Source organism: Truncatella angustata (assembly GCF_020726525.1).
Source record: "Truncatella angustata strain MPI-SDFR-AT-0073 chromosome Unknown BKA67scaffold_7, whole genome shotgun sequence".
Taxonomy (NCBI): Eukaryota; Fungi; Ascomycota; class Sordariomycetes; order Amphisphaeriales; family Sporocadaceae; genus Truncatella; species Truncatella angustata.
Genome location: NW_025763387.1, coordinates 1,222,481 through 1,243,305, shown reverse-complemented (window position 1 = coordinate 1,243,305; position 20,825 = coordinate 1,222,481). Strand labels below are relative to the sequence as shown.

General features: G+C 47.6%; 5 protein-coding genes across 5 annotated transcripts; 4 read left to right on the top strand and 1 right to left on the bottom strand.

The window, feature by feature from the left end:
- Positions 1 to 44: 44 nt before the first annotated feature.
- Positions 45 to 1,907, top strand: BKA67DRAFT_575401 (uncharacterized protein). The gene has a single exon (XM_046103497.1). The coding sequence runs from the start codon at positions 496 to 498 to the stop codon at positions 1,546 to 1,548; it is 1,053 nt and encodes a 350-aa protein (XP_045955133.1). The 5' UTR covers positions 45 to 495; the 3' UTR covers positions 1,549 to 1,907.
- A 113-nt stretch (positions 1,908 to 2,020) lies between these two features.
- On the bottom strand, positions 2,021 to 4,302 carry BKA67DRAFT_594127 (uncharacterized protein; the record flags this gene model as incomplete). The annotated part of the gene is made up of 3 exons (XM_046105020.1): positions 2,021 to 3,457; positions 3,511 to 4,220; positions 4,278 to 4,302. 3 exons carry the CDS (start codon positions 4,300 to 4,302, stop codon positions 2,021 to 2,023), a joined length of 2,172 nt encoding a protein of 723 aa, XP_045955132.1.
- A 3,653-nt stretch (positions 4,303 to 7,955) lies between these two features.
- BKA67DRAFT_368884 (major facilitator superfamily transporter) lies at positions 7,956 to 9,956 on the top strand. The gene is made up of 7 exons (XM_046096472.1): positions 7,956 to 7,971; positions 8,036 to 8,088; positions 8,135 to 8,307; positions 8,362 to 8,406; positions 8,464 to 8,669; positions 8,732 to 8,894; positions 8,947 to 9,956. The coding sequence occupies exons 3-7, from the start codon at positions 8,164 to 8,166 to the stop codon at positions 9,907 to 9,909; spliced, it is 1,521 nt and encodes a 506-aa protein (XP_045955131.1). The 5' UTR covers positions 7,956 to 7,971; positions 8,036 to 8,088; positions 8,135 to 8,163; the 3' UTR covers positions 9,910 to 9,956.
- A 3,946-nt stretch (positions 9,957 to 13,902) lies between these two features.
- On the top strand, positions 13,903 to 15,518 carry BKA67DRAFT_538645 (uncharacterized protein; the record flags this gene model as incomplete). The annotated part of the gene is made up of 5 exons (XM_046100495.1): positions 13,903 to 14,210; positions 14,276 to 14,477; positions 14,539 to 14,604; positions 14,665 to 14,742; positions 14,805 to 15,518. The coding sequence occupies 5 exons, from the start codon at positions 13,903 to 13,905 to the stop codon at positions 15,516 to 15,518; spliced, it is 1,368 nt and encodes a 455-aa protein (XP_045955130.1).
- Positions 15,519 to 15,918: 400 nt separating this feature from the next.
- BKA67DRAFT_693934 (Alpha/Beta hydrolase protein) lies at positions 15,919 to 17,806 on the top strand. The gene is made up of 5 exons (XM_046109259.1): positions 15,919 to 16,369; positions 16,431 to 16,538; positions 16,588 to 16,637; positions 16,700 to 17,258; positions 17,332 to 17,806. Exons 1-5 carry the CDS (start codon positions 16,003 to 16,005, stop codon positions 17,352 to 17,354), a joined length of 1,107 nt encoding a protein of 368 aa, XP_045955129.1. The 5' UTR covers positions 15,919 to 16,002; the 3' UTR covers positions 17,355 to 17,806.
- Positions 17,807 to 20,825: the final 3,019 nt, after the last annotated feature.

Sequence of the window (20,825 nt, the reverse complement as noted above, 5' to 3'; positions counted from 1 at the left end):
CCCTGCAACATCGGCCCCGCAGTGTTCAAGGACAAAACAGGGGCCACTAATTGAATCACAACACCAAAATGTCGTCACTAACGAACACGGTGCTCTTGCCTAACCTTGGCTTTTTACGATCGCAGGCTCGGCTCAGCACAAGCTTGCAGGAGCTTTACAGAAATGTGCCACAGCAGGTGCCTGTAGCAATCCAAAGTCATGGCTCATGAACCTGCCTTCATCCGGTAATAAGTTGACATGTGATAACAGTATCGTGCAAGCGACCAAGGAATTACCGCAGGCAGGCCACGCTTCATTCGCTCACACAGGTAGGTAAGACGGCGTAGATACCAAGGCATAGTAAACCCGCCAAGCAGGATAGCTGCATCTACAACCTTAAATCAGTACACCAAAGGCTTTCATCGCGGGGTTCCTGTCGTTTGTTAGCAATATCTCTCATATTCTAGGCCTACGAACATCCTAACCTTTCAATCTTGTTCAATTCCCATCGACACAATGAAGCTCGCAGTCTTCAGCACGAAGCCCTACGACAAGCTTTACCTTACCACCGAACATGCCGCTGAGCTCGACAAAGCTGCCGGCATAGAACTCATTTATCACGACTTCTCCCTTTCACTCGATACGGCCGAACTCTCACGGGGCGCTGATGCTGTCTGCATCTTCGTCAACGATGTTGCCGATGCGCCGGTCATTGAGCAACTTGTCTCACATGGCGTCAAGGCCATCCTCTTGCGATGTGCAGGTTTCAACAATGTTGACCTCGATGCTGCCGAGAAGTATGGCTTGGTCGTGGCCAACGTACCGTCATATTCGCCCGAGGCCGTAGCCGAGTTTGCTCTGGCACTTGTCCAAACACTCAACCGTCATACACATCAGGCTTACAACAGAGTGCGGGAGGGCAACTTTAACCTGAGTGGCCTTCTGGGCAAGACATTACATGGCAAGACCGTTGGGGTGGTCGGCACGGGAAGGATCGGTGTTGCATTTGCTAGAATCATGAATGGGTTTGGCTGCACGGTCATTGGCTTCGATCCTTTCCCGAGTGAGGACTTCCAGAAGCACGGCGAATACACAGACCTCGACTCGCTGCTCCAGCAGAGCGACATTATCAGCTTGCATTGCCCGCTGATGCCGAAGACCAAGCATATCATCAATGATGACACCCTCTCGAAAATGAAGGATGGTGTCATTCTTGTCAACACATCTCGTGGCGGCTTGATTAAGACCAGATCCGTCATCGCAGCTCTCAAGAGCAAGAAGCTTGGTGGTTTGGCTCTGGATGTGTACGAGGGCGAGGGAGAATTGTTTTACAATGATCACTCGGGCACCATCATCGATGATGATGAACTCATGCGCTTGACAACTTTCCACAATGTAATCATCTGTGGCCACCAGGCGTTTTTTACCGAGGAAGCCTTGCAAGAGATTGGTACGACTACGTTGAAGAACCTGGCCGACTTCGCTCTACAGCGTCCGTGCAAGAACTCATTGATAAAGACCAAGGAAGACTTGATCAAAAGGAAGCAGTCCATTCCTATTCGCATTTGAGCTTACGAGTCCAATGCAGTCTGGGTGGTGAGCATGGAGTCTGCGCGTACTCACCATGGCCTACGTTGTGCAATATGATGGGTTTCCTAGTATTCACGACTAAAATGGCTGTTGCCATGATCCTCACGCTGGTTCAACGGCGAAGCACCAAATGAGAGATGAAGAGAAAAGAAAAAGGGAAGGGGGGCAGGGGCACATGTATCACCCTTTGGCTGTTGCTAGATGTTATATGCACGGCGCGGTACAGTACCACACAATTGGAAAGACACGCGACTACTCTGGTAGACCTTTACGCCGACCCATAGTAGATAGTTACATGATCATTCCTACACAGCCACTGAGTTTGTGGTTCTTCCAAATGTCTTGGCACTAACGGTATTGCTCATTCATAACGCAACTTGGAGTCCGCAGCAATGGTCGAAGGCTGTGTACTAAAGCCGAAAATGTGCTGCTAAATTCATGCCTTGACTCTCTAGATTCTGCTATACCTGCCCGCAATAGTATAATCTTTCTTTGGCCCCCTGACACTGTACCCTAAGTTCCAGTCCTTTAGATTGACAGCCTTGAAGTTGAAGCTATAATGCACGTCATACAAATCTTCGATGCAAAGGTGGCTCGCCTTTGCCTGCCAACCTCTGGAGGAGTCTTCGCTTGCTGGAGCGATGAACTCAAGATTATGGAACAAATAATCCGCACGCATGTTGTCATCGGTTCGTGCAAACCACACGCTTAGTACATCCTTCCGATCATCATAGCGCCATACATACCGCCTTGTAGCCCTAAACTTCATTCCGTTGGCTGCAATGAAGTCACCATCTTCGATATAGAGATATTCCATGCCCAGGTCGTCGCCCTCGCGAACAGTTCGTCCATCCGACGTGCCATCTCGCAGCAGAAACTTCGCGGTCCCGACGAATCGTCCGCTTGGGTGGCTTGGGAGTCTTGAATGCAAATCACGGTCGAGTTTCCATTCTCCGAGCAACGATCGAAAAACTGCATGCGCAACAAACTTGGCTTTCGTCAGGCCGGCTAGGGCCGTCTCATGTGTTGAGACCAGGTTTTTCTCGACTTCGGCTAATTGGGCGCCCGAAGCTGTTTTGGAAGCGTACCGCGCCGGCGTGATGATGTCCATACTCTTGCCGTTCGCAAGTGGCGGCGTCTCTCGCGGAGGTGCAATCGGTATCTCCAGCGCCTTGGCGAACTCCTGCATCAGAAAAACATAGTCGCCCATGGGAAATTGAGAGCACCTCGGGTCCTCCCGCAGGGCGAGAGTCCGCTCAATGCTGTTGTCAGTCGCCAGCGCATGTTCAAGGGCCAAAGAGTGAGTGGGCGTCGTCCACAGGTGAGCAACAAACCGTGCTTGCATTTCCATTACACCCCAGTACGGAGAGCGGTAGAATCCGACAAAACCTAGATTTTTATATGCCGCGTGATGTGTGCCGTGGAAGGCCAGAGCAGCGGGAAGGGATGTTGTGCTGGGTGAGTATGAAATGGCTTCCAGGACCTTGGCTGGCAAGAATTGTAGCGACGGTGCTGGGTCAAATCCAGTTGCGAGAATAACGGCTGCGATATCAGAAATCGCTTCGTCAGCGGGCAAGATAGTGGCGGTAGTATCATCGATGGATGAAAGCCTTCCCTTGCTGATATTTATGAGTCCAGATCTGACGAAATCGGCGTAGTTGGAGCTCATGGCAAGGAAGGGCTGCTGTTCCAGAAGTTCACCACCTATCTTCATCTGCGGGGAGAATTCAATCTGATCCGTGCCAAGTACAGACTGGTATATGGAGTTGAAGGTCTTCGCAGCATCAACACTGACATGGCCCTGACCATTGACCAGTGGTTGGGGCCGAACAGCTTGGTTATAAGATGGCAAGTCGCATGGCAGAAATGGTGGAGCAGAGACGTCAGCCTATAGCACTCCTATCAGCCATGAATTAGGGACGAGTATGAAGCAGCCTTTACCTTTGCCGATGTAAAGAGTGGGAATACCCAGGCAGGTCTTTGGACCACATGTTGAATTGAATATTTCTCTGGATTCGGAATTATCTTCTCTCCTGGAGAGTTCGTCGCTGAGGACAAATGAGACGCCACAGTTCCGGCAATCTCAATTCCTGACATCTGCCCACCTACAATGAGGATCTTGCTTCCCTGAGCTTGCTCTTTCCCCAGGAGGCTGAACAGGTCACGGTATTTGCTACTATGAATGATGGGGAAAGATGCCTTTTGAGGCACGGTTTCTGGCCATATTGGTTTTCCAAAGAAGCCAGTAGTGATGAGAAGATAATCAAAGACTTTCGCCTGCGCACCTTCATCTGACTCGGTTTCGACTTCCCAGGCGCCACTGAGTTGTATCTCTGTTCTCACAACCTTATGCCCAAGCAGTATATCTGCGCCTCCATACCTGTTGAGATAGCGGTCCAAGTACTGACCGACCTGCCAAGCTCGCGGTAACTGGGGTGTATCGTTTTCCCATGCGAAATCGCTGAATTGCACAGTATGCTTGCTTTGATTCGCTACCATCAATGGATGCACCAGGCCGGTGGTATCACTTTTGCTTGAAGGCCACAGACCGCCAATGCGGGATTGAGCTTCATAGATTGTGACTTTGAAAGTCCCTGGCGCGACGTCATGAAGCAATGTCTTTGCCGCGACCAAACCGGAGGGCCCGGCGCCTGAGTGAGTATAAGCCTTGGAAGTACGGTGTGATTTTAACAGGGGTCAAATTGTACCAATTATACAGACAGTCTTTGTCATTTTAACAGTCGCGGGGCTTGTTGCTTAGCGTGAGGGACTACGTTTGCCCAAATATCAGGCTTCCAAGTGGTTAGTTGCAGTTTTGTGTGGCTTTATGACTTGGATTCGCGAGTTTGCAACAGTTATAGCCTCAGCATATTATGAGCGTGAATATTGGCCAGAGTGAGATGGCTAAGCAACACCAAATAATTGAGTGCTTCGCATCAACACTGGAGTCCGCGCCATTGGCGCTAGAATTATCGTGCTTCTACTGCCAGAAGCTTGTCAGTTGCTGACAGTTGGTGTGCGCTTATCCGATAAGATAAGAGGAGATGGGTATCGCATCCATTTGGGTTTGACCATATTGTTTTCCGTTTGATTGTCTTTGCCATCACACCATGCCTGATGCTCATCTCAGGTCCACCTCTGAAAGCCCGAGCACTAGTAGTTACAATACATCCAGCCAATATCTCTTGTATCTACTTTGTTGTTCGTATTGAGTTCGGCTTGATTCACTTGCCCCTGCGATGAGTTTTGCACGCGATCTCAAATAAAAACACAGCCACCAAGACATGTCACATATCTAAGACTCTTGAGGCAGATTCTGGAGAAACGCTGCACCAGATTCGCGACTTGGTTTCTGGAAGTCACCTCGAAGCCTCTACCCGCAAGACGCTTGTTAACGTCTTTCGATTCTGTATTCCACGCCACGTTCTCGCATGGATACAAATAATATGCAGTGTATTAATGAAGCTGAACGTAAGGGGCCATTCCGATTATCCAAGCTCAAGGAACATGACAATATTCCACGAGTTCAACGGCAGTCCGCCGTCAGCAAATTACGGCAGGTTACATCTCGCGCACTTTGCCATGAGAGTTGATTTGGAATAAACAGCTGTCCATATTGAAATTGGTTGTGAGACAGCAATAGTCGCCCATGGATCACGTATACCTGCCCCTGTTTCGCCTCACAGTAGTTTGTAGCTCGAAGACGGCAGTGTGGCCGGTAAGATCGGAGGCTCATCAAGTGGATATAGGATCATGATCCTAGCCCCCGGCATTCCTTCTCTTTCCGCTCGAATATATCGGATGGCCACTCACGCATACTGCAATACTGCTACCAACCGAACAACATGTCTTGGCACCCACGCGCATGGCCACGGGGCCAGTCCCACCAGGACCATTTTCAAATCTCAAGCACAAAGTATACTGGAACCTGCCCTGAAGAGCCAATTGTACGAAAGTATTGCTTCTGGTCTGGAAAATGAGAAAACAACATTTAACGATTGGCTGTTAACCCAAAGCCACCTGTATATCTCGCAAAATGATCCAACACACCACAAGGCGTGTTACCTGCTGAGAAAAGCAAAGCGCCGATGGCGTGGTAGCCCCCCACCAAGTAGAGATTATCAAAACGGCGGATTCCACAACTCGAATGGGTGCTATCGGCTACCTGCATATGACCTTTGCTGTGGATTCCTTGCTTAAAAGTTCTAGTCCAACATCTTGGCATGCGTTATAGAAAATACCTCATGGCAATGGGTTTTCTTTTGTACAACCGGAGATTCTCGACGAGACCATGCAGTTGGGTCGTGACTCCAATCCGCGTAAGACGTGATGCGCTGTGCTACTATGTACTTGTCCGGCCCAGGATTCTGGTACTGTCCAACCAGCAGATGGGGTTTACAACGATTCTCGAACCCTACGAAACCGAAAACAAGAACACACACCTCATAAGTGTGAGAATCTCACCAGATCGTTGTACCACAGTAAAAAGAATAGTGGGCTCTTCTTTCTCAACCGCTCCGCAGAGATCTCTTTGCTCTAAGTTATTGTACCAATGATAACCAAATAGATAATAGCATTGCCAGTAGCAGGTGCTAAACAACGCTGTCATTTTTAAGCTCCATGGTGAGCTTGAGGACAGCGCTAAAGAAGCCGTCCCGCTGACCCGCCCCCAGATGTTCGTGCGGGGACTGCGGGGTTATTAATATTTAGTGCTGAATCTCAAGCCACTAAAAGTCTTGGAGGGACCATCTTTGTCAGGCTTCTGAATGCCGCTTGGTCTCAAACCCCAAGAATGACGACGTGAAAGGACAAATGTCGTGAAACCCGATTTGATGCTTTGAATAAAGTTTCTGGTTCGAGGAATTTCATGTCATTTGGAGGTCATTCACCTGTCAGATTCGAAATACGAGCTGTGAGTGATTGGCACGTCTGCTACTCAAGCATGGCAGTAAACCGGGTCAGGCAGAGAAAGTAATGTTGTGAGTAGTCTAGTACAAGCCTCAAACGCGACAACTTGGAACACCATTGTAACAGCTAGGTTAGCACCTCCGAGATTTGAACAATAAACAGCGTCGAAATGGCCTGCTTGGAACTGCTGTCTTCGATATGAGAATGGTTCGGCCGCAAAAAGATATCTAAGATCAGAATCTGATCAACAGTGGGAGTTGTCTCAACAGCCCAGATGCAAACATTGTCAAGAAAACCATACCAGCTCAGGTTTGAAACCTTGACTTGGGGGTTTCGATCAAGCCAAGGAGTTGTAATAAATAAACAATCACAAGGTCCCTCACAGGAGTGAACTGTGACATGGATGCAGCTGGCTTCAAGTTGTCAGGATAGAAATAGCTGCCTCGCACAAGATCCAGAACGATATTTCGGTAGCTTCCACTCACAATTCTCAGTCGCCCCTTGCGTCGTACCAGTGGTCGGGGCCAAGTGGTCGACTTCTGATTCTCATGCAAAGACAAGCGTTTGTGCCGTTCTAAGATTAAAATATTGAAGGCTTGACATGTTGAACAGAATGCAAATTTGGTCCCTGGTCTAGTGTTTGATTTGGAAGAGTTCGTCTTGCCGATTCGGTTTGGTGTGCGCTGCAAGCCACTCACAAGGGTCATGGATAACCTGCATCGACATCTGGCAGTTCACCATTTTACCGCTTGATTTCGTTACAGTCCCTCTGGCCTTCTTCCGATCTATAATCCTGTAAACAATACTCATTTCAGAAAGCAAATGTATAACGCGAATATTGGCCAGCCATATGCGCCAAACAGGAAAGTCTCATCATAAGTTTATGCCATATAACATTGGAGGGGCTCCAACGAAACTATCTTGTTCATCGCAATTGAATAATTGACGATCAAGACCATTTTCTGACCTAGTGCAGTCACCGTCGCCGGACTTGGCTGGACCTGTGTGGTTGGATTATGAACCGTTGCTCCACTAACCCCCCAAATTGCAGCCCCTACCCCATTCTGCAGCATCACGCTCGGCAAGCATCTCGACTCAGCGATGATGATGATGTGGGTAACTGTGTGGTACTACCATTGGTTAGTTTAGCTTCTTAAGAAAAGTCCCATGTAATGATTTGTCAAGGCTATCAATCCTCCTGGAGGGGTTATAATCCCATCTGTGCTGGTAGCCAGGGTTGTGATTGCCTCGCCTTACTTCTAAACACTTTACCACCGAGATGTCTTAGTTCGACATTCACCTTGTTCTCTATTCGTCCGTGTCTCAAAGCGCACAAAATTATATTCCTATCTCTTTACTCGCCATCCCAGACATTATAATATTCCTGTAATTATTCTCTTGCAGCTTGAGAGCCGATCGCCGGAGTCCCCTTGTCTCCGCCTTGCCCTCTCCCATCATATATCGCTTGTCCTTGTCTCTTCTTTCAATTCATCTGCAAGTCAAACCCGGGCTCTTCCGTGGTAGATATCGAATCCTCCAAAACTTATTTATCAACTAGAGCACAGACACGGATTCGTCTCCTAGATTTATCACCTCAAAAGCTTGGTTCAAGTATTACAGACCCAACAGATCTTCCATCAGCGGCTAATTCACCCAGTTTTTGCCTGCTGCAGTATCTCAGCGACAATGAGTGACACTGAGAAAGTCTCAGTAGAGGCCGGCGCGTCGCATCACAGTGATGATGACAAAGTTCGCACCGAAGGTCACGCTTCGCAGAATCTGCCCCCGGACCCAGATGCTCATTTGAGCCCAGAAGAGCGTGCGCAAATTGTATTGCAGATTTCCCTACGTCTCTATGATTCCACGATGTTAATAAACTTCTAGGATCATAAGCTACTCCGGCGGCTTGACTGGACCCTCATTCCTTGGGTATGCTATTACTCCTTGTGTTACATCTTGGTTCAGCTGGCTAAAATTTCCTGACAGCTCTGCATTCTTTACTTACTCGCATTTCTGGACCGTACCAATATTGGGAACGCTAAGATCGCCCATCTGGATAAGGACCTCGGATTGACGACTTCGAGTTATAATGCAACTTTGACCATATTTTTCGTATCTTATGCAGTCTTTGAGCCACTGACCAATATCTTGCTCAAAAAGTTACGACCTTCGATCTTTATTCCCATTATCATGTAGGTGCTTGATGCATCGTCTAGTGATCACACCGGTAGCCGCAACTGACCACGATCTGCAGGTTTCTGTGGGGATGCTGCATGCTCGGCATGGGATTCGTGTATAACTGGTCGGGTTTGATGGCTGCTCGTTGGTTTCTAGGCCTCACCGAGGCTGGTCTGTTCCCGGGTATCAACTACTACCTCTCATGCTGGTACAAGCGTTCCGAATTCGGAGTACGAGCTGTAAGTCAATATTGTCTCACGATCGTTTATTTCCACTCTCTTATACTCTTAGGCTATCTTCTTCTCTGCTGCCGCGATATCTGGATCATTTGGTGGCCTTCTTGCCGCAGCTATCGAAAAGATGGAAGGCATTGGCGGTAAACCAGGCTGGGCGTGGATCTTCATCCTTGAAGGCCTTCTTACAATCATCTTTGGTGTAGCCTCGTTCTGGATGGTACATGACTTTCCCGATGAGGCACGATTCCTGACCGATGAAGACCGTGCACGTGTTGTGCGTCGTCTCAAGCTAGATCAGCAGGCATCGGCCGAGCATGAAGAGTTTCAGATGACCTATCTCTGGCAAGGCCTAAAAGACTGGAAAATGTGGTTGGGAATGGTCATCTATATGGGCTGCGATATGCCCTTATATGCGTTCTCCCTTTTCCTGCCCAGTATCGTATCTGAGCTAGGATGGAACAGCAGTATTATTCAGTCGCAGCTCATGAGTGTTCCTCCTTATGTAGCTGCTGCACTTCTCACAGTCGCCATTGGCTTCGTAGCAGATCGAACGCGCCAGCGAGGCCTCTGTAATATCATCGTCAGCTGTTTCGGTATCGCCGGTTTTGCTATGCTGATCGGCGCCAACTCCGCAAAAGTCAAATACGCAGGCACCTTTCTTGGAGCTCTCGGTATTTACCCGTGTATCTCTAACACTATCACATGGATGGCGAACAACACTGAGGGAGTCTACAAACGAGGAGTAGTGCTGGGTTTCGTCATTGGGTGGGGTAACCTCAATGGAGTGGTTAGCAGCAATATCTACTTCAAAGGACCACAATACTACGCAGGTCACGGTGTCGTTTTGGCCTACTTGTCCATATTCCTCCTAGGCGGCAGCATACTTATGACGACTCTGCTACGAATCGAGAACAAGAAGCGGCAGCAAGGCAAGCGTGACTACCTCATCGAGGGCAAATCACACCAAGAGATCGAGGCGCTTGGTGATCAACGTCCGGACTTCTACTACACAACTTAAGAGCGCATGTCGTGCGTGGGATAAATGATTAACTGGGGTGGCTGTGAACCTGGGCGATTTCTGAGACTGGTTTATACCTAGAAGATCACTACCTTCAAAACATTGATGGTATTTGAAGCGCTTTTCGGGACGGATGGTTTTGTCTAGATCTGACAGCTGTCCACAGCCATTTTTCTTTTCGCGGCTGGGTACATTTCTTTCTGGGCTCAACATAGGAGCTGTTTAGCGTACGCGTTCCAAAGGATATCATCTCACTTCAGTCACTTTTGGTAAACTACATCTTTGATCACCGCGATGCATATGCTAGATGCGACGTCTTTTCAAATCAGTTTCTCCAACACTTATCCTCATGGCTGTCCATCTATATTGATTAGGCGTACTGACTCAGACCACTATGATCTAGCAGTATATTACCATTCCACCTGTGGTATCAGCATTCAAATGGCTGATCTGCTGCCCTTCCAACAATTAAATACCATGACTCACAGCCTTGTCATGTGGTTTGGTGGCTGACACTCATGCTGTGATACGCAGGGCAGGACAATGCATTGCATGGGTCAAATGACCCGGATCCAAGTCTATAAAGTACGTGCCTATGTCCCACACTTGAACTGCGTGAGGAATTATATGACATGGGCAAAATACTGTCTTTCCGGTAGTGCCCACAACCTTGTGGAGCAAATACACATTTTCAACAAACAGGAAAACCTCTATGACCCCAATGTTTGCTATCTCTTTTTTTGTCCACCTAAAACTTTGAAACGCCATTTATGAGCACACTTGCTTAGTGGCTAATCAGACTGGTGTACTTCTATTAGAGTCAAAATTAAATAAATATCGAACACATGCTACTCACAAAGACTAACAATAGCTTCTTGGTACGCAGGGATAGTCCTCCCACGGCTTCAGTGTTCCCAATCGCGTAAAGCTAGGAGCCAATTGTAGTGGCGGGTGTGGTTGACTGGCCAGATTAATAAGCAAATAATTAAAGTCCAGGCTCCTTGTAGTATGTACAAAACAAGGATGACAACCAGTGGGAGTGGGGATTGTAGATGGCCTTGGACAGATAACTTCACGCTGTCAGATCAGTGCTAGAGATATGAGGAAGTTCTGCTGCAGGCGAGTAAAATTGGCTATGCATCCGAGATTCTGAGGCAACCCAGCTAGGAGCGCAATGTTAGCTAACAACCGTACCCATGAAAATGAGGTAACTAGACCCGGACCTTTAATTCTAATGGATTAATCTTCATCCGCATTCGCGGGAAAGGATATCATGGGTATTTTTACTTGCGAGGATTTGCTCTATCCGCAATGCAAGGTGCTTTCCAGGATCCGAACACCGTTACGATCGGGCTCGGGCCGGTTATGGTTGCACGCCGCGTCTGCCTCAAAATTAGAATACTACATCACGCCTCGCAAATCAAAATCTGGTTGTCAGAATTCTTTCATTTGCAGTACCAGTTGATTAATGTAGTGCATGCGAGCCACATCTCTAGGTTAGAGAAGTTCATGAGCTAAGTGGCGTCGAGATTCGCGACTGTAATTCTCTCAGTGTAAAGCACATTCCCATATGTATGAAGTACTATCCGTCGCCTAGTATAACAGCGAATAAATCAAACTCAATATTAAGCAAGGTAGACCATACATTAACTTGTGTTACAAGGGTTGAGACTTGGTGTGGCGTTGAGTGAAGACGTGACAAAGGTCGCACGTACAGTGTCATAAAGCAAAACGTATCGTTTGCAAGAATTTTAATCAGGGGTGCCTGTGTTGAGCTAAAATGGTGAACCGGGTAGCGGAAGGCACTTTCCACGCGGTCCGAATGTCGGGTCAGCCAATAAAAAGACTATTCTACAGAATTGTGCCTTGAACAGTATTGTATAGTCGCTGGAACGCCGCTGATCTTCTGAAAATCATCAATGACTTGGCCAATTTGCCCGTTGGAGACCCTTCGATCATGACTTACTGGTCGTGCTGGTTTCTGACATATCACATACGATATTGACATTTGCCGCAGCAGACTCGAGTCCTTGTCAGCAGGACTTGGTCCGCGAATTACATTGTGTGATTGTGGTGTTTGAGCTTCAAGTCCGCAATGCCAATTCTGCGACCGCAGCGATCTCGACCACTTAGCATCGGACCGGTGACTAATTTGTGACCAACAAAGTCGTTTTCAGAATGCTTCTGCTTCTCGAGTCGTTTTCGCAGCCGTTATCGAAGCATGCTGCAAATTCCCATTGCGTTGCGGTAGGCACCCAGAAAGACAACTCAGCTGATGCCGCTGAAGCATGGACGGGTTCGGGCGGCTCAAAGAATCCGGGGGGTTTTGGTTGGTCTGAGATTCGAGTCTCCGCGGTACGCTGCCGGGTACGCAGCCGTAGCGCCCATACGCAGAATATCGCTGAGAAGATTGATTGGATACTACCACCAGGGTGCAGACGTGGTGCAGCTAGCAAACGCACCTTATGGTTCTCTTGCCTTGGCAATGTCCCGTATCTCCATCCCTCACACTCTGCCATCGCAATACTCTGCTGCAGATGATCGGATCGTCCTTTCGACGCCAATATGCCCTCCATACACAATATCCTTCCTACCTTGGTAACAAGAACGGCTTGCAAAGGAACTGTTCACTTCTCGGACTCATTGCAAAAATTTGCTATCAGCTTTAAAAGACGATAAACACAGGAGAGCTGGTCAGCATTCTGATCTAACATTCTAGATCACATAATGTGACGGTAACAAGTAAAAATCAGCAAAGCGTGTAGATTCCCTTGACGAATTAACGCAAGGTGCACCCCATGCAGTACTGAGTCGATCTGTTGCCAGGTGTTCCTTTGGTCTTCTCCAGTAGAAAAGTATACGACAATACTCCCTTATTGCTAAAATAGGTCAAACATAATGAAGGGTTCAGCTTCGCCCCAAGCGGCGTTTTCCCTACGGATGAGGGTGGAAACAGTTATGCTAAAATCATCTAGAGCGAAAATCTTATGCAGCTGATGATATCATGATCCAAGCATGTTGATGGTGGCTGTGATGATTGCTGTTTTGGACGAGAGGTGGTGGAGTCGAATTGCATGATCTTTCCAAACGATTATCTCGAGTCAAGATGCGGAAGTAGCAAGAGAGCTAGAGCTTGTGGCCGTCGCTCTTGCTCTTGCTACTTGGTTACCTCTAGGTGATACCAGCCATTATCCAGATCCCTGGTCGTCATTGTCGTCCTGTGTAGCCATCAACCACGACCAATATTTACGGGAGTCATCTTTGGACCGGCCCTCAAAAAGAGTCTATAATGATTCTGGGATGTTTCTTGGCTTCTCTCTTTTTTTCCTCTCTCCTTTTTCTAAACCAATGAATCCCGTTTCTGAGCTCCCTCCTAGAAACCTGCCTCAGAAACCTCTTACGACACGTAGATCTTGAAAGTATGCTTTATACCTGACGAAAGTACAACAATGCGGCTACTTGCGTCGTAAGCTTAATTGAGCTTGCCATTCACTCGGTCTACCTCGTCATACATATCCATATACCGACCCGTTCCCTGATACCTCCCGCCCAAGCATACGCTTGACTTTGATCACTCTCTTGTTATCTAGCCAGCACCCGTGGGCACCACCATAGGAGCCGCCACCAAGTGACCCTCCCAGTCTTTTCAGAGCTCGACGAATGCATTCATTCAGCAACGATTTTCTTCTCAGAATTGAAATACCCTGTTTGCCACCTTCCCAAAATTGTCTATCGTACTGCTTGAGATTTTTCCAAGCGCGACTCGAAAGCTATCACAACAGGGAGCTTTAAACCAACACCAGCACTGGGTCAGGCTACGCCTATGCAGTCAGTAACAACATCATTTGAGCTTGGTCATTCGAGCTAGCTTGTCTTTGAATCTTTGGAATTCACTACTTCAATCACGCTAGGATTGTACACCTCTTCGGCTTCAGTGTGCGCGAACCCTTTTCCCCAAGTACCACCCTCAACGACCTTACCGCACCATTCGTCATGGCATCAAATGATACCACCGGCGATGTTTCTATGAACGAAACAGCTCATACCGGTCTCTCACGAAAGGAGATAGACTTGATCGTCGCGTTCGAACGCGCTGGCGCTGGTCTCTCTGTTTTCGGTATCCTTTGGATCTTCATTGCATTCGCAGTCTTCAAACGACTTCGCACCGTGCCGAACACGTTCATTGTCTTCGCTTCATTCGCCAACCTGTGTGCAAGTATAGCCTGCTTGATCGGGTATGATGGCGTCAGGGCCGGTAGTCGGAGCCACCTGTGTCAGGCACAAGCCTTCATGTTCGAACTGTAAGTTGTAGTGTTTGTCCCAAGCTCCCAAGCGCCCTGCTTAGTAGTAACTAATCCTGTGCCAGATTTATGCAATCAGATCCATGGTGGTCTTTTGCCATGGCGGTCAATGTGTACATGGTATTCTTCTTCGCCGTCAATCCTCAGAGCTTTCTTCGTTATTGGTGGGCGTACTTCATCGTCTGCTACGGCATCCCAGCCATTCCCTCCGTTTGCCTGCTCCTTATCAAAGAGACAGGTATAGGACCAGTCTACGGCAACGCTACCGTAAGTCGCACCATATCAGTCCTGGATTTATCAGACCAAGTGTCATGCTTACAAACTCAAGATCTGGTGCTGGATCGATACAGAATGGAGTGGTCTACGTATCTGGACATACTACCTTCCGATATGGGTATGCATCGTACTGTCATCCCTGATTTATATATCGGTTGGATTTTATGTTTTCAAACAGCGGAATCAGCTGCGCAATCTGTCGCTTAGTGATCCGCACAACAGAGATCGAGCTGGGACCCGCGACTCGGCAGAGAAGGTATAAACCCCCAATGGAAAAGTCATGATAATTTGCAAGTGAACACTGCTGACGTACGCAAGCGACTTAATATACATGCGGCTGCTATGGGCAGTATTGCACCCGAAGTTTTGCAAACGACAACGATTCATGTTGCCTGTCCCAGCCTGAATCAGAACCTAACAATGAAATCCCCTGGGGCCAAGGTCCGTTGGTTTGCGGACCCTCCCGGAGAACCATCAACGGGCTCAGGCCAGGAGCACAATCTACCATCGGCAACATGCCATATTATCACCCACATCACTGCTGAACCAGCTCAAGAAGAGTCACTGAAACTACGCCTCAAAGAGACTTACCAGCGATTGTGCGGCAAGTTCAATAGCATGGATCCAGTCAAGCTGGCATATCTAAGGACCTCATTCATCTTTGCAGTGTCGGTACTTGTTACCTGGACACCCAGTTCGATTAACAGAGTTCACGATCTCGTCACTCGAAGTTCCGCTAGTTTCGGACTTAACTTGGCAAGCAGCATTGTACTACCTCTTCAGGGACTGTGGAACTCGGTCATCTTCTTCACGACAAGTTGGAAGACCTTAAAAGAGGAACTACAAGTCGCCGGTAATCGTCTCAAGGGACTTCCACGAGGTCACATCGCTGCAGCTGCTGTCCGTCATGAGCGAGAGCGGGGCGTCGAGCTGGATAACAGATACCATCGAAAATGTAGAGATGATGCGTCGAGCGAAGTTACGGGCAGCACGATGAGAGTCATGCGCGATGGTTCACTAACCAGTCTTTGATGTTGGAAGTAATGGGGTGGTATGATGAAGTATATACATATATTGGTGTAATTAATGCTCGTCTTGGCCAATTTGACGATAACCCAGCTTGTATTTTCTGGACATCTGACAGTATATCACCGGTTTGGCGATATTAACAATATCCAAATCCTAGTATCTCTCAATACGTATACTGCATACATCGTGCTGGGCAACGCATTGCTTGATCAACCGTTATCCGTTCGGCCAGTGCGTCAATATTCTATTGTCTTCACACAATGATTAGGTCATTGATAGCATGTTCTTCGCGTGCACGCCTATTCCAGGTCGTGTTTCCGAGCTTGGTAAGCAGACCGATGTCGCACATACCCCTGTTTTAACATCAGTGTCACAACGCGGGGTTTGCATCCGTGACACAGAACACTCACTCTCGCATTCCAACCAACACATTTAACGGAATCCCACCAGGTCTCAAGAGAAATTAGTACTTCAAACGGAAATCAAGATGAGTGACGCCACAGCACAAGAGCACTCAGGTCAAGCAGCCACCCCTGTTCGGGGTAAGAAAGAACTCACGGCCGAAGACATCTTCGAGCCCCATATCTTGGTCAAGACTGACCCCGAGGTTGTTAAGATCGTGCTCAGGAGTGCGAATGCTGGTGTACCGCCCACTCATGCAATACCAGTGGAGGAACGTCGCGCACATCCAGAGAAATATAGAACGCCGTGGTCACGGAGCACCGAGGGCTGGCCAAGAGTCCAGGATGATGAGATTACATCTGAGGATGCTACCAAGTTTCCGATCAAGGTGTACCATCCGGACCCAGAAGTCTGGGGTGAGGGACCGTATGGCGTACATTTGAATTTCCACGGTATGTTGTATATTTATCGTCCGGTCACACCTTGAGCACATGGTCGCTGAGGGTTAAATAGGTGGTGGCTTCGTCCTCGGTGATTTAGAGAGTGAGTCCACTATTTGCGACAGCATGCGGGAGGGTGCGGGTGTAGTCGTCATTGATGTAAACTATCGTCATTGTCCGGGTAAGTAATTTTCATAACCATGTACCTCAAGAGCTGACACGTAGCGTAGAGGCAACATGGGGCAAAGCCATCGAGGATGGGTGGGCCGCAATTCAATGGGTAAGATTTATCAATGAAGGTGACATGAACATAGGCATACATACTCACAAGGAGCGAAACAGGCAAAACTCAACGCAGAATCACTCAAGATCAATCCGCATTCCATCTCGATCGGCGGCATATCTGCCGGTGGCCACATTTCTGTGGTGCTGCAGCACAAGGCCCGAGATGCAGGTTTGCCTCTGAAGCTCTGCTTGGCAACAGTTCCAGGAACTACAAGTGCCCTGTATTACAAGTATTACACAGACTCCCCGCATGCATCATTTCACGAATTCTTCCGCGGGCCAATCTTGCCGTGGGCCTCCATCAAGTACTTTGGCGAGTACTCCTTCCCACAAGACAAGCTTGAGGAGCGGCTGGCTTTGATCCCAGATTGGTGGGCGGATCCGCTGAACAAGGCGAAGAATTGGAGCGGGCTCTGTGATGCTTTTATCAGAACAGCCGAGACTGATCCACTCAGAGACGAGGGCGAGGCGTACGCTATGAAGCTCATCGCTGGTGGAAATCGTGTCACACTGAAGCGCTATCTTGGTGTACCGCATGTCTTCGCGTTTTGGAATGGCCTCAAACAGAAACACGAATGGGAGCAAGACTCTATTGTGGCCCTCAAACAGGCTCATGGTACGGCATGATCACTCTCATACCCAATCGATGTAGAACCAGACTAAACATTGATTTGACTGTCGATGTCCAGCCTTATATTTCATGCAGCAATAACAAGTCGAAATCAAGTATTGTGCCCGTTTGCCTCTTACGATCAACCTCAAGGAAGATGCCTTAATAAGTGGAAATTGCAATGGCAAGCTACGAGAACATTTGCTCCCATGCTCCACCAATCTCGTCGAGCCGTGTTGATATAAATCCGTGTCGGTGTGGAGTACGGGTGCTTTTAAGATCGTTATACAACAGCAAGTTCACGAAGAGGAGACAGGCCCATGCGGCTCTAGCAGTTGAAGGATACGCCCAGGTGTACAATATAGTTGACGATGCTGGCAGGTTGTCTTCGCACTGACATGTGCACAGGAGTGTCCCCCTCATTGTTGGCGATAGTTGTGAATGTGCCCTGCTGGGAGAACAGCTGGATGATGAGACGATTTTCTGCTTGTGCCATGGTCATCAGAGCCGCGTTTACTCCTAAATCGCGTTACTGAGGATAGAGTCAAGTAGCCCCCCCCCCCCCCCCCCCCCCCTTTTTTTTTTTTAAGGAGGCTACTCAATACGCGTGCCATAGCTGTCAGTACGACAGTATAACACCTAAGTAAAGGGGTATTTACCACGAGCATTGGCCCTCACAGCCAGGTAATGTAGGACATTACGACGCCAATCATCTTGATAACCAACTATAATATCACCGTCGCCTAGTTGTTTACGAATAGCAAGATATTTGTTCCTCAAAACCATGGTAGCTGGCTGACCATCTCTGGTCATGCGCAGTACCGCTAAATTTTCAGTAACAGAGAATTACATGACAGGCTGTACACGAGAAAACTGGGTGCATGAATAACAGCGAGGACTTGAAAGAAAAGTCACGGTCTGTATTTGGAGTGAATTGTTCTATAGATTTGAACATTCAAAAGCAGAATATCTCGAAATTATTGCCTTAAAAGTCGCAAGACTAAGAAATGGTCGATGTGAAAAGGGAAAGGCATGATAAATGGAAGTTAAACATAAATATTTTCAGCTAGACTTCTGATTGGACTTACTGACACTACTTAACGATGATCTGAACAGCCCAATGTACGTTACATGATCATTTCGCGATCTGAAGCTACAAGATATAACTCTTTACCAATTATAAGTATATTTAAACACTCAAAGAGTCTCAGTAACTGCAGACTCTAAGAACACACAATTGTTGCCACAATAATATCAATACATACGGTCCTCGTAGACGATACGAGGTGTGCAATAGTTGCAAAGTCATATTCGGTGAAACCCACTCATCATTGGCTATCGCTGCAAATTGATCGCTCCAGTATGGTAGCGATCCAGAATCTGCCTGCCCATGCACATTTAAGTTTGATCAGACCCTGGGCCACGGCTACTTCTTCCGGAAGATATGGAAGATAGAAGCTCCTCCGTCGAATCCTAGTTCAAGTCAATGTTGCAAACTTTGACCAATGGATTCTGAGGTTAAGTTTACGCCCAAGAGGTTGAGCTAACGAGGCAGCACACGACATGTAGATTTCTATCAACTCGAACTGTGGTGACACACCTGTGTTTATATAGAGTACTCATGGGCTACTATAGCAGCTCTAATAAGATCACTTATAAGTGGACAACTTTGTTGACCAGATAATGACTAGTAGTGCAATACAGTAAGTTTGGTTCACCCAGTACGCAGAACTCTCTAGGGTAGCATGCCGACTATGCTAACAGGTTGATATAGTGTTAAACAAACATTAGGCAAATTGCAATCATAACTTTCTGTTTGCACATAAGGTTAGATCGCGACATGACGGGCAGTTGTCTCCTTCTTTGCAAACTCAAATGCCATGTTAGTTTAAGAGTAAGCCAAAACGCCGTTTGACCTACGAAAAGGTTTGCATTTCAGAAATCTTCGATATGCCTTGATCAAGCCACTGCCTAATTGAATGCGATGGCGAATTAAGTTGAATTTACATTTTGTATTGTTTTTGGATACAGCAACAGCGGCTGCTCAGTAAGAGTCCATGCAATATACAGCGTACACGCTCCATATAATGCCGATCGCGCGATGTGATGCTTATAAGAAAAATGTGAGTGTCTATATTCGAGCTCACAGACCAATCCGCGCGGCTACATTAATATCAACCAGCATACTACACTCATTGAATCTTGTTATATGGATTGTTCGTCTGAAGTTATGCTATCTTCATTGAATCTAAATCGCTGTTTACTGTTAGTTGATCCGGGTCAAGATTGGATAGAATTAAAATATTATTTAAGCAGGTCTAATTATGTGACTTTTCTTCTCCTTCCTTTCTGTAAAAACCATTGTTCCACACATTCTGGTTTCTTGGAGATTTACTGAGAATACAAAGAAGGTCTTCAGTGTTTCACATTTCATGCGTTTGAATCTTCAGCCGGGCTGGAATACCAAAGTCAGCTAGTTGTCTGATCACTGCGGTCAACTTGCGGATTAAAAACCGTTACAATCGAGGGTGTCAATACACGCAGGGCCGACTTTATTGAGAACCCGTAAAAGTGTTGGTTTCATGATTGTACAAGGCCATATACCATAGTATAGGCATCACTCCGATACTACTCAGATGATGTCTCATGTTTATACTACATCAACAATCAGTCGCCGGGCTTCCAAACCATCGTTGTTTGACAATGGCTATACAAAGTGTCCCAAGTTACGAGATGCCGTGGTCTGACGCAACATCCTTAAAGCATGCCTAGTACATATAAATATTAAAGCAAAGCTATAGCGAATCTCAGCAAGCCTTTGCTTGGCTGTTGAGAACACTTATGAATCCGTTTCCGCCATACAACCAGGTGCCGATATTAGAGAGTACGCTTTCCACTTCTGCTACAACAATCATACCTTGCGTCGTAACAACGGTTTCAAGCCCGTCATATAATACTTGATACGAAACAACCCTTTTCATAAGCACAAGACCCACTATTGCCTGTTGGCAATTGTCTATCCAAATTCGCTTCAAAAGGTGATTGACATGCCCTTGAACAGGCATCCCCAAACACTACTTGATATGCCCTAATTTCCGGAAATCAACACAATACTTGACTTCTCATGTAACTGACCCCTGTACATAAAACACAAGTCAGCCAACTTCAGCATGGAGGACCAATTGTTTTCCTTCTCCAGTTCGCCAAGCAAGGGGAAGCCCTGGCGTTATGTGTCGATGCGATGGGCCGAGGCCTAGGACACCACACAGCGCTCAACGACAATGCTACTACACGCGGGACGTCACATGTCATGTAACAATGCTTTTCACTTCATAGCTACCTCGGATCTCATGTGCTATGAAAGCCTGACGAGATGAGTGTAGCCACGTTCCTCAGCGAGCTGCAGGCCTTCACCCACGTGAAGGGCGGCCGCGACGGGAATGCCGACACTCCCATCCGCCTGCTGGCCTAGGTCGGTGGACAGATGCTCAGCCGTGAGCACTCTCGGCGACACGGCGCTGCACTCGCGGAGCCCGAGTTCACTCCGTCGGCATGATCAACCCCACGGCCCGC

Coding starts and splice junctions, on each gene's coding strand:
- BKA67DRAFT_368884 (XM_046096472.1), top strand. CDS start 8,164: ATGAGTGACACTGAGAAAGTCTCAGTAGAGGCCGGCGCGTCGCATCAC. Junction 8,670..8,731: donor ATCTTTATTCCCATTATCAT/GTAGGTGCTTGA, acceptor CACGATCTGCAG/GTTTCTGTGGGGATGCTGCA. Junction 8,895..8,946: donor CCGAATTCGGAGTACGAGCT/GTAAGTCAATAT, acceptor TTATACTCTTAG/GCTATCTTCTTCTCTGCTGC.
- BKA67DRAFT_693934 (XM_046109259.1), top strand. CDS start 16,003: ATGAGTGACGCCACAGCACAAGAGCACTCAGGTCAAGCAGCCACCCCT. Junction 16,638..16,699: donor GGTGGGCCGCAATTCAATGG/GTAAGATTTATC, acceptor GGAGCGAAACAG/GCAAAACTCAACGCAGAATC. Junction 17,259..17,331: donor GGCCCTCAAACAGGCTCATG/GTACGGCATGAT, acceptor GTCGATGTCCAG/CCTTATATTTCATGCAGCAA.
- BKA67DRAFT_575401 (XM_046103497.1), top strand. CDS start 496: ATGAAGCTCGCAGTCTTCAGCACGAAGCCCTACGACAAGCTTTACCTT.